General features: G+C 43.1%; 1 protein-coding gene across 4 annotated transcripts in view; it reads left to right on the top strand.

Annotated features, from left to right (window-relative positions):
* Positions 1-12,780, top strand: part of RHOBTB1 (Rho related BTB domain containing 1) — a 72,997-nt gene that overhangs the window by 43,045 nt on the left and 17,172 nt on the right. For all 4 annotated transcript variants that reach the window (XM_044420392.1, XM_044420394.1, XM_044420395.1 and 1 more), the window contains 2 exons: positions 6,561-6,746; positions 8,646-9,613. In XM_044420392.1, the coding sequence (XP_044276327.1) occupies positions 6,561-6,746; positions 8,646-9,613 (1,154 nt within the window). The remainder of the gene's footprint in view (positions 1-6,560; positions 6,747-8,645; positions 9,614-12,780) is intronic.

Genomic DNA, 12,780 nt, shown 5'->3' with positions numbered 1-12,780 from the left:
ACTTCCACATGCTTCAGATAGGCATCAGTGTTTATAGGTCTGTATTCCATATAGGTGGTTAGAAAAGAAAGAAATATAGGTCTGTATATTTCTTTATAAAGGTGTATTCCATATAGGTGATTGAAAGAAAAGCAGACCTGTTTAAGGAATAGTAATAAATTACAAGTATTTTGCAGGCTTATCTTGCATATTTCTTCTCATACGGAAGTTTTACAGAGTTCGGTGTAATTTGCTGTAAACCACAATCCTAAATAACATCTCCCTCTCTGTACCCCTCCCCAAAAGAAAAAGTTAAAAAGGTTGCTGTTTACTCTGGAAGGAAGGTTACTCTTGCCGACAGCAGCATCTCTCTTTCAGTAAATAATCTTTTTTGGAGGAAGGGGAAGATTTTTCTCTGAGCCGTGGCATGGAGGGAAAAGATGGTGTTGATTTAAAATATTTCCTGGACACCTTTCAGGACAGGAGTGCTTCCAAGGTGACATAGTACAATAAAACACATAATAAAAGCCAGCCTGGCACCAAAACAATAAAAATGCAATAAAAACAGCAAGAACACAATAAAAACAGCAACAACACAAAACATGTCAGGGGAAGACTGAAATAAAATAGCATGTTCTCAGGGACTTCTTAGATGCTTGCAGTGGTAGAGTCTGGAAGTGGCTCAGTGGCTAAGCTTGTCACCCCGCTGATGGGATTGTGACGGGAATGGTCCCTTCCCATCTATTTCAGGCTTCTGGGGCTTTTAAGGCTCACGTGCAAATTACACATTTAATAAGGTATGTCGTGCGGGCCTTACTTGAAGGGGTTTGGATGCCTGTGGCTTAACATCTTAGAAGAGGCATTTCTTTAGAGCAGGGGTTGGCACCTGTGTGGCTGGACCAACATGCAGGAATATCTGGGAACAGATTCAAATCTCCAGCCAGCTATGAAGCTCATTTGGACAGTGCAGGGCCGGTCATTTTCACCTCAGTCCATTTTGCAGGTGATTGCAGTGGGGTGGAGGGAGAACTACACGAACTCTTCGGAAAACGGGCAAGATAAAAAGTAGTCAGTACATTGAGGCACTGGGTTCACTTTGGGAATTTAAAACAACAACAACCCTGTCTTTCATTACTTTCTAGTTTCTGTGTGCGGGTAATCAACAAAAGATCACTTTCATTGTTATGACATCCAGGTTCTCTGTTACATTTTTAAACTGTGACTGGCAGTTTTGAACCCTGTCAGATTATTTTTTCCAGGTTTATGTGGAATTTTTATCATTGCCATTGTGCTCTCGGTCTTTGTCTCCCTTTTGATTCTGTATCTGGTAGTCTCATCGCAGAAATGTACAGTATTGTTTGTATATCATAAAGACTCTCTTAATGCTCAGGAAGTGAGGAAGGATTATAGCAAAATCTTATACAGCTCAGGTACTGTATGTTCTCAATTTGTGTCACTGTAATCCTTGCCTCATTTCCCATGGCCACTTCTTGGGCAGTGGAACAGCAGTCACAGAATTTCGCTCGCAAGACAAGGGTGAGCGCATGTTGCAGACAAAAACGTTCTGGGTGGGAGCAACTCTTGTGTATTATTCAAAACTGGGGGTGTGGGGAGATCAGACATTATTCCCATAATGGCTCTCCCAATGATTTCTGGGAATGTTAATTTGGTGGCATTTCTTTTTTACCTTTTCAGTTCACAAAGTTCATTTCTGTGTAGGAGAGAATGTAAGTTCAGAAGCGGTCCTTGGACAGAAAAGAATTTAATTACTTTCCTCTTCTGAAGCTAGCACTGAGCATTGTTAAGTTAAAATTGACCTTTTCCTTCCAAGCAGTTGCTGCTGCTGGTTTCTACCAAGTTATATCAGTTATTTAAAAATACTAATATTTTGCATGCTTTTCACTTCCAAAAAACTGAATATATATATATTTCAGGGTGTTTTGACAGTTTCGCATATAGTGCCTGTACTTAAGAAGCTTCACTGTTCTCGGTAAAGTATTGAATGCCTCTTTTTCTCCCCTGCACTCATCCAGGCTGGTGCATGGTCTTGCCATGCCTTTGTTGGATATCTTTTTGGCCCTTTCATTACAGTTCCATCTGTTATGAGTGTGTACACATGGGCTTGTTTAGCTATCACAATAAACCATGGTTTATTGCGGCACCAGTGGGCCACAACTGAACACAGACTTGCACTCTTTCTCACCTGGTTTGCCCTTGAGGAGAAAATCAGAAGCCTGTGGTTCCATTTATTATCAACCATAGTTTACTGTTGCATCCAAACCCTAAACTGTAGCTAATTTTGACTATGGTTTGCTGAAACAAACAGCTTCACAGCACATAGTTTGCAGTTGGCCTGTTTCAGGCAAATCCTAGGTTCAGATTAGCCACAGATTGCTGGGTTCAGATGAAACAACAAGCAAAGGGTAATCAAAATGCAAGGAAAAGCTTCCAAAGGCTTCATGGCTACTACGCCAGAGAAGGAATGCTAGAGCCTGAACTTCTGAGGTTCATTCTTGTCACCATAAATCATGGTTTATCCAGATGTCTAAATGCAGCCATAATCATTCATTTTCAGATCATTTGATTATGCCCACCCATCACTTTTGACCTTCTCCATCCTCATACAGTGGCTGCTGCTACATTTTACTAAAACCTGAATATTGTGGAGATGTCGCCTGCTTATAAGCTATCTATGCAAGCCTTTTGGTTTTGTCTTTTCAAACAATGAAATGTGTTGCATGAATGCCGATTGCCTTTAATAATGGGGAAGTTGTGCCTGACTTAATGTGATTGTAGAAGCAGATTTTCTCTGGCATGAATAGAATAAGAGGATTGATAGAAAGTTGGAGCGTTGTTTGGATCCATGCTGATAAAATAATGATACTTTATTTGCCATTGTTTTATGAAAACCCTCTATCAGTTTTATACCATATTAGTCATCATGGATTCCTCAAAGAATCCTGGGAGTGATAGTTTGGCAAGGATGTGCTGAATTCTGTATTAAGGATCCATGATGAGTTCCCCTTGAGCTACCAAACTGTGCTTCTTTGGTAAGGAGTAACATTTTCAGACTGTGGGATGGAGGTGGACATAGTCAATGCCTTTGATCTCAGCTAAGCAATGTGGGAAGGGGAGAACGGCCATACATTGGCAATTTCCCATATCCTTGTATGCGCAGTGCCCTGAATTCAGACCCTGGCGTCTCTAGGCAGAAGGCGTGGGGACAACCCTCTCTCACAAACCAAGAGCTCTCAGGAGCCAAGAGCAGATGGACCTACACTTGATGGGCTGATTGTCAGGCATAATACAAGGAAGCTTAGTTAAGTGGACCAAAGGAGTAGCTTCATTCTGTTCAGCATCACAACAGTTCAAGCGATGAAGGGGCAAAACCACGGGGGCAATTCCTGTTTAACTTCAACTCAAAGCTCATGGCGTTGCCTGTTGCGGTAAACATCTCAGCTGTGAAAATGAGATGGACACCTCCATACATGCATGGGACTGTGGCCAATCCTGTCCCATGTGGATAGGGGCAGGTACCACCAAAACACACCAGTGGGATGCACACGTGCCCACCGTGTCCTGTGATGTAGCCCTGAGTCATGGAAGCTGCAACCGTGGGGCTGTTTTCAGAGTATTTGATCCTAACAATAACCTCCACTTGGAAAAGGGGGACATACCTCATTGAACGTTGCATTGATTTAGTGGTTGCCCAATGAGATCCATGTTCTCTAATGGTGAGATCCCCAGAGGAGCTCTGCTGAAGCAATGGGACTACCCCAGAGTAGGTGATCAATGAACTGCACCCTACATGGCCTGACTCCTACTTTGTTTGGTATGCCAGCTGCTTCTGGAGAAAAACCACTTTCGAACAAGATGACAAGCTCAACAGTCAGAATAGGTAAAAATAAGCAAGCTGGTATCTGTTTGCATGATACAACCTCGCTGCTTGGTTTGAGGCTGCTAGTTACAGATGTGGTTGTCAATACAAAATTGGGATTTGAGATGCATTGGGTTGGCAGTAATTAATCTCCATCAGAACAGCAACCTTGCCTTAGCAGAAATACAAATACTGCAGGTCAGGTAACACTGCAAGCAGCATAATATTAAGCTCCTGTGGTCAGCTGAGTCTGTGCCTCGCATCATAAGGTTATGCCTAGAATTATTTAGTACAGCAGCTATCATGGATCCTGCTTCCATGCACGTTTTCCAGAAGGAAATGTTACTAATTCATTGAAGTTGCCTTCCAGGTGAGTGGGCAAAGGATCAGCACCTTGGCACACCTTAACAGAATGTAGCAAACCTTGAAATATCATTCCTGGGCAGTTTTGGCTTGGCAGATTTATACTCTGATGAGAATTCTGCCCCAAGGGACTTGGATTTCCCCAGTTGGGATGCTTGTCCCTTGAGCAGGACTCCCAGAGAGTCAAAGGGTTTAGGTAGAGTATATTGGATCTCCCTGACCTTGCTTTAGCACTGGATATCTCTCTGGAAATAGTAAGGTAGGGATGGGAAATGAATGCTTAATCCTGGAGTCATAAATAGCCACTGCTTTGTAACTGCTTGGTGATTCTCTCTTATGGGGTGCAGGAGAAAGCTAAATTTCAGAAGGCCCCAGTGACAGAAATGAATCAAATGGGTGGGAACTTGCAGCTTTGGCAACTGGTGTGAATTAAACTGCCCAATAGTCCTCTCTCTTTTTCCTGGCAGATATAACAGGCTTGAAATGCAAGCGCTGATAGCAAACATTAGCATAAGCTATGCTTTAGGTAAGCACTCCACATGTGTCTTCTTTCTTCCCACATTGTCAATGTGTCCTTTTACGCATTACTGTGTTATTACACACTCTGGGATGGTTTAGTGAAGTGCCTAGAGAGGATTAACTGGAATACATTAGACAGAGCTTGCTGCATTTGGGAAAGGTCCGCTTCTGAAGCAACTTAGAGAAAATAGAAGGCAGATTAATGCGTTGGCTACAAACACCTTGTATTAAATTCCTCTGCGCTAGCCCTTAGGGGTGTGCCGTAGCTTATATAATGCATCCGTGCTGGAAAAGCTCCTGTCTTTCACTCACAGCATTGTCTGCAGTGCATTGCTTTGCCTTGTACTTTGTACTTGAGGTTATTTTTAGATAGCGCTAGGACATGCTAGGTAGAACAGTAGCATCAGTGAAATGAGGAGAGCAGCATTATAGAACAGGTAGATCATCAATGATGGAGATAGTGAAATGCTGAGATTCATAGGTCTCGTGTTGTTAATTGTCCCAACGAAGATGAAATAATTTAGCACTAAATTCAAGATTAATAGAATGAACTGCTCTGTGGCTGTTGTTCTTCCTGTTTCTGTGGCCCAACAAATCTATTTCCCCCTTTCTAGTACTGTTACGTTCACTTTTCCTTTGCAGATTTTGCATTTATCGCCCTTGGTCTTCCGAGCATCTCTGACTGAGAATCATGAACTGGACTTAATTTCAGCTTTCTAGTGCCTGCTTTAGAAAAATGCATATTTCTGCAATATATTCTGTATTTTTAAAAGAAACCTACAACATATTTCGGAGTTCCCTGGAAACACAAGCCCTTAATGTGATAGAAGGAAACTCTACTTAAACTGGCATGGTAGACTGCCTTCCTTTAGACAGGATGGTCCTTTTTGCAGTTATTGTTTTCCTGTTAGCTGTTGTGTGCAGGAATCTCAACCAGGTGTCTTAGAGCATCCCCCCCCCTCCCCGTGCCCCCAGCCACTCTTTCTGTCCATTTTTGCCAATGTTTATTTCCACTATATTGGTGGTTTTAATGAAAGCCCAAATCATTTTTAAACCCCTGAGCAATTCAGAGCCTGCAGTGTTTAGTGCTTTGTCAGACCAGAATAAAAGAAACGACGGGCCGTATCCAGTTCATCTTTTGCACTCATGTAAATTATCTTGTGCTAGCAGAATCAACCTGCAGAGCGCTGCCACTCCAGTTTGCCAGCATGTGTTTTCCCTGGAGAACCTGTTACACCAGCAAATGCTATTGACACTGTTCTCAAGGTTGCTTACACCAGTGTAGTGTGATGGATGTTAGTGCTAGTGCTGCTTTGGATACTGTGCCAATTCCTTTTCCCAGCTTGGGAATGCTAAACATATGCTTTGTCAGCGTTCACCTGGATGTTCTCATTTTCTGAGACTACACCTCAGGATGTAATGTATGAATGGGACAACACGTGTTTCATCATACTGGTACACTGAATAAGGAAATTAGATTGGCTTCACTTCCCTGTCCGATGTTGAATGGCTGGACAGCTACCAAACTTTTCTCTGCAAATTAGAGTTTGGCATGTTGTGATGAGAACAGACAGCGGCCAGTTCCTAGCTGCAGTGCCTGCTGTTCCATTGGCCACCACTCTGTTCCTCCGTACGAAAGTCTGTCAGCTCTGGACTAAAGAGAGTCCTTTGGGCTCCGGAACTGTGGAGGTATGTAGTGTTCTAGAAGGCAGCTTGCCCAGTGTGAGTATAGTTCTGTGCTTGAATTGGAGCTTTCTCCCCCCTTTTGAACAAAGAGGCTGAGCGCTAACCTTCACCTGAAACAAATTCATGTCTATTCCAGGTCCGATGTCGTTGTCTTGTGCTTTTCCATTGCTAACCCCAACTCCCTGAATCATGTGAAGACCATGTGGTGTCAAGAAATCAAACACTTTTGTCCTCGCACACCTGTTATTCTGGTTGGCTGCCAACTGGATCTTCGATACGCTGATCTAGAAGCTGTAAACCGAGCCAGAAGGCCATTGGCAAGGTAAAGCTGGAGACGAGAGAAATCGCATCTGTGCGTTCTTCTTTGGTGGATACAACATGCTACCGCCTTAAAGGTTCACACCTGTGAGGCCACCTTCCGTGGGCTGGTTACTGATCCATCCATAGTCCAACTGGTAGTGGATTGCCAAGACCACAGCTAGTTTGCTACCCGAGACCCTTTAACTGGAAGTGCTGGCACTTAACTGATGAACACAAAGTGTGTTTTTTGACACATTTGAACATGTTATTTTTTATTGTCGGTTTTATCAAGAAATACGGGCCAAGCTTATTTCTCATCTGCTTAGAAGGTGGCCGGCAGATCTGATGCTGAGCTTGCTGGGAACCTCCTTCCAGGCACCAATGCCAGTCAACAGCTTGTTGTGCTAGGTTTTTTGCAGCTGGCAGCCAGATCCTCAAAGATATTGTATGCAATGTTTTACATGTTTAATTTGAAAGGGTAACAGGTAATTTTACACAATTTGATATCATTTGACTATTGTTATTTTGTATTTTAATAGTTGGAATATTTAACCTATGGTGTTATTTGCAAATTGTTTATTAAGAGCTAGCTGGTCACTGACTCATCACAGAACCAGCTCAGTATTTCATGCCCATTGCATAAACGGTTGCCAGATATAGTTCTAATTTTCCAGCACGTTTGACTTCCGTTTAGCAAAGGGAAGCTTTTCTAGCCTCAGACTGATACCGAAAATCCCTGCCTTTGGAAAATAAAATAACATAAGAGGTGCTTTACTCAGTTAGGAGGTGGTTCAAGCAGACAGTTCTGAACAGCGGTTAGCCAGATACTTCTGAGAATTCTGCAACCTGGACAGGAAGGAAATTGCCCCTTTCCTCTGAGAATTCTATAAAATTAACTATGCAGTAAGTGAAACTACTTTTGGAGCATTGGAGGCAAGGGAATCTTGGCTTTAGCTGAGGATCATAGATGCCATTATGAAATAAAATATTTAGCAATACGGAATGGTTTTGCTGCTACAGCATGTTTTATTCAATCACTTATTGTTTGCAGAAAGAGTCTCAGAAAAGGAAAAGGACTTCAAACCAGCCAAACACAAAATACCAATCCTTGTAGCTGCATATTACTATTTATTTACTCATTCATTTGTGTGAAATAGTATTGTCTCATTTCTCAGTCGGTAAGTCCCTGGAGCAGTTGAGATATAATCAGCCAAAGAAGATAGTCTCTGACCACAGACTTGCAATCTAAAAAGACTCGGAGGCAGAAAGGAATAGGGAGAAAAGGGGGGAATTGAGTCTTTCTGCAGAGTTTGTGGAATGGGCCCGGTTCCCCTCACATCTCCCTGGTTCAGCCTGCTGGGATGGCTGCCAGTGGGAATACAAAGACTGTAGAATTTGTCCTTAACTTTTTGGGGGAAACATGCCAAACAAATTAAAAGGTTAACTGTCATTACAAACCTAGACTGTATCTCTGTGCAAATTTAACTGATAAATTAATCATCTACTAAAACTCTGATGATTAATCCATTTACAATTTATTTAATCACGTTGCAGTTCTTCCAGGTATATGTGAAGAGGATTTAAATAATCATTACAAATTGAAAACTAAAAAGTAAAATCAGTCTTACCCTTGAGATAATATTGCACTGCAATAATCTCCAGAGTATACTCAAACCGTTCTGAAGAAGAGAGTTACATAAATAAAGGACTCAAAATCCAGCTAAGCAGGATAGGAAATATATGTGGTTGGAAAGAAACTAACTCTGCATACAGGAAGCCCTACCAGTTCTACAGAAGAGTAGGAGAGAAAGGGAGTTTAGGCCGGGTGTTATACCAGGGATGGTAGGTACTTGAGCGTAATTACATGAACCTTAAAGGCTGTGTCCAGCTCCCTTATGCTGCCTTTTTGTTTAATTCACAGGCCTATCAAAAGGGGAGACATTTTGCCACCAGAAAGAGGCAGAGAGGTTGCCAAGGAGCTTGGGATACCATACTACGAAACGAGTGTGTTTGACCAGTTTGGCATCAAAGATGTGTTTGACAATGCAATTAGAGCAGCGTTGATCTCCAGGAGACACCTGCAGTTCTGGAAGTCACACCTGAAGAAAGTCCAGAAGCCGTTGCTTCAAGCTCCATTTCTACCTCCAAAGGCTCCTCCTCCAGTGATCAAAATCCCGGAGTGTCCCGTCACCAGTATCAATGAAGCCGGATACTTACTGGACAATCCTTTATGTGCAGATGTCATGTTTATCCTTCAGGACCATGCTCACATTTTTGCTCACAAGATCTACCTCGCTACCTCCTCTTCCAAGTTTTATGACCTTTTTTTAATGGAATGTGAAGAAACCCCAGATTTACCGGAAGCTCAGTGTAATAATAAAGAAAGGGCCAGCGGAAACCTTACGAGCCGAACATTTAGCCTTGACAGCGATGATATCATGGAGGTGGCGACCTTACATCCTTCCACAGTATCAGCAGATGGCAGCAACCCTTTAACAAGGGGAGAGCATGAAGCAGGGGAAGCCGGTTGCCTGAAACAAGTGCCCACATTTCTGGGCAAAGGCTTTGTTAGCATGCATAAAGAAATGCGAGTCAACCCAGTCTCGAAGCGGACGTGTGCAGTCACAGTAGTCAGAGTAGATGCTTCCATTCAGCCTGGGCCTTTTAAAACTGTTCTGCAGTTCCTCTACACAGGGCAGCTGGATGAAAACGAGAAAGATCTCACCAGGGTCGCTCAGATTGCAGAGGTACTGGAAGTGTTTGACTTGCGGATGATGGTGGAAAACATCACAAATAAGGAAGCCTTCATGAACCAGGAAATTACGAAGGCTTTCCATGTGAGGAAAGCCAATCGGATAAAAGAATGTCTCTCTAAAGAGACATTTTCTGGTAAGTATGCCTGGACATCTCCCAATTATCTCTGGGAATTAATCTGAAAAAATGATTCAAATAACAGTTGCTGTTGTTGCCGTTAGTTGCACACGTCCGACCCATCGTGACCCCATGGACAACATTCCTCCAGGCCTTCCTGTCCTCCACCATCCCCCGGAGTCCACCCGAGCTCACACCAACTGCTTCAGTGACTCCATCTAGCCACCTCATCCTCTGCCATCCCCTTCTTCTTTTCCCCTCAATTGTTCCCAGCATGGGGCTCTTCTCCAGTGAGTCCTTCCTTCTCATTAAGTAGAAGTTGGTAGCCCAGCTCAGACATGCTGAAGCCCTCCAGAGAGAGTCGATCTGGGGCATGACCTCATGGAGGTTGGAAGAAATGACCTGGTCCCCCTTTTAACCAGGACTGCTCCCCAGTGGGAATTCATGTGAGCAGGGCTGTTTATAAAATTCCACTGTGCTCATGGATATTATTGATACCTGCTCATCTGACCACCCCTTCAGTCAGGTGGTCCTGGCTCATACATTACTTCCTTCATTTGGCCAGGGCCACAGGTCTGCTTCATCTGCAGGACCACAGAGTGTCTGAACCCATGGACAGTCACATTAGAACTGAATGTGGACTACCCAGGTAGCAGCGCCTGCACACAAAAGCATGCTCTAGATGGCCTTTGACCAGCCTGACTTGGCATCAGTTCCATGGCTGCAAATTAGCAAAATTAATGACCCATCGGACAAGGAAATGGAGCAAGAGCAGCCCTTTATATGAGGATATAACTGCACTTTAACCTAGGGCCAAATTCCGTGTGATGCCGCAAACCCACCATCAGCACAATGGTGGACGTATTTGTCATGATACTCTTAAACAATGCAGTGGTTCCCAACCCTTTTTTCACTTGTGTACCCCTTGGCAGCCCATTTCCATGAATTACGCCCTTCATATTAGCAAGATGCTTGTAATTAATATAGTTGCTGTTATTTCAAATTGATATGTTGCTACTCTAAATAAATATCCCAATAATGGAATTAAAAGGCAATGGAATAATAAGGTGAATAGACAGCACATACAGATTTACATTCAAAAACTCAAAAGATACAATGAATTCAACTAAACACATCACGGATGACATAAGAACTACATTAATTAATACATTACTTTTGTAACTAATTTTTAATAATTGAAAAACTTTAATATGTTTTGAAATAATATTTATAACACACACAGCAAATATTTTATACACAACAAATGTTCAGTGCAGTACTTGAGCTTGTTTTGAGGCACATCGTTCTTTGAAATCAGGTTCAGCTGACGTAAGGTACAGTCTTAAGTCTGGAATTCCATTCTGCTTACTATGATATTTAATTTTTATAAAGGTACAAGAAGAGAAAGCCTTGTTCGTGAAGTGGAGGAAAGTGAAAGTTGAGCTTATGGGGGGCGCATCACCGAGCATGTGCGTTGTAGTGGCATGTTCACAACACATGGTTGAGGCAGGAACTCCCCACCATCTGCCAAAATAACCAAGTGGGGGAATGGAGCTTTTCTCAAAGTTAAATAACAAAGGAGACGCACTCCACTACCTGTCATTACATTCATTCGTTTCATGACTTTTGACTTGTATCTTGTCTTACGCGGTTGACCTATGAGCCTCTTCCCGCCATTATTCAGTTTTGTGGTGTGCCCCTAAATGTTCTGGTGTGTCTCTCTGGCTGGAAATCACTGCTCTGGGGCATCCCGGTGGTGGTAGTTTGGCGAGTGCAGGAGCGGCCTGCCAGGGTTCTTCCCACGACCACCGTTAGCATTCTGAGGTTTCTCTGGGAAACAGCAGGAACTGTAACGAGAAGAGGCCTCCTTCAAGAGCTGTCTGGTTAGCTCAGCTTTATAGGGTGAGAAACCTTCTGTCAGAATTAACGCGAGACGCAGACAGCCTATTTTGCTCAGAGGCTGTTTTTTAAAGCAGTGAACCAGTTGAAGACATTTGACTCTCTAGTCCTGTGTCTAAAATGAACACAGGCAGGACTTAGGAACAGTGGCAGGTGTCTTATACTGGGTGTCTTAGACCGAGTTAGACCCTTGGTCTATCTAGCTCAGTATGACCAACACTGACTGGCAGCTGCTCACCAAAGTGTTTTCCCGGCTCTATCTAGAGATGCTACAGATCAAACCTAGAACTGCCTGCATGCAAAGCATGTGCTGCACGTGGTTTTTCTGGACAATTTTGAGTTGGAAAATCTTCCAAAGTTTGCATTTTTTCCAGAAAAAAAAATCCTATGTAAATTAGGCTAATTTGCATAGGCTTCTTCTCAGGAGCTCTTCAGCCCTTCTCTTCAGCTCTTCAGCCCTAGCCAGTGTAGCCCAGGCCAAGGGTTGATGGGAGTTGTAGGATAAGACATTGCTCATCCCTCCACTAGAGCTAGTGGTCTGATTTCTCACATTTGTTTTACTTCTGTTTAGTAATACAGGAACAGAGTGGGTCAGAAGGGGCCTCTTGGGCCATCTAGTCTGACCCCCGGCTTCAGCCAGCTCTGCTCATGAAATACCTTCCATGTGCATGTCCAGCTTTTTGTCCCAATACAACATTGGTATTAGACCTGAAATATTTGAAGGGGCAAATTCAAGAACATGTAATGTTATTTAAATGTTATTATTTAGACATTTTTACTGTAAAGACACCAATCTACTCCACTTTGTTGTTGTTAGTAGCGAAGTCATGTCTGACCCATTGGGACCCCATGGACCAAATTCCTCCAGGCCCTCCTGTCCACCATCCCCCAGAATCCACTTAAGCTCACACCGACTGCTTCAGTGACTCCATCCAGCCACCTCATCCTCTGCCGTCCCCTTCTTCTTTTGCCTTCAGTTGTTCCCAACATTAGGCTCTTCTTCAGGGAGTCCTTTCTTCTCATTAAGTGGCCAAAGTATTTGACTCTCATATTCAGTATCTCGTCTTCTAAAGAGCAGTCAGGGTTGATCTCCTCTAGGACTGATTGGTTTGATCGCCTTGCAGTCCAAGGCTTTGTTTAAATGTGAAGAAATACCAAAACTGTTGAAAATGGTTGACCCATTTTCACCTAGCTGGTGCCCTCCATGGATTCTCAAATGCAAATCACAGCATCCCCCATTCCACATAGGTACAATCCCAAATCACTGAGGACACAAGTTGAGGAAG

The sequence above is a fragment of the Varanus komodoensis genome, unplaced genomic scaffold (assembly GCF_004798865.1).
Source record: "Varanus komodoensis strain SLA01 unplaced genomic scaffold, ASM479886v1 scaffold11, whole genome shotgun sequence".
Taxonomy (NCBI): Eukaryota; Metazoa; Chordata; class Lepidosauria; order Squamata; family Varanidae; genus Varanus; species Varanus komodoensis.
This window is presented reverse-complemented; position numbering and strand designations above follow the sequence as displayed.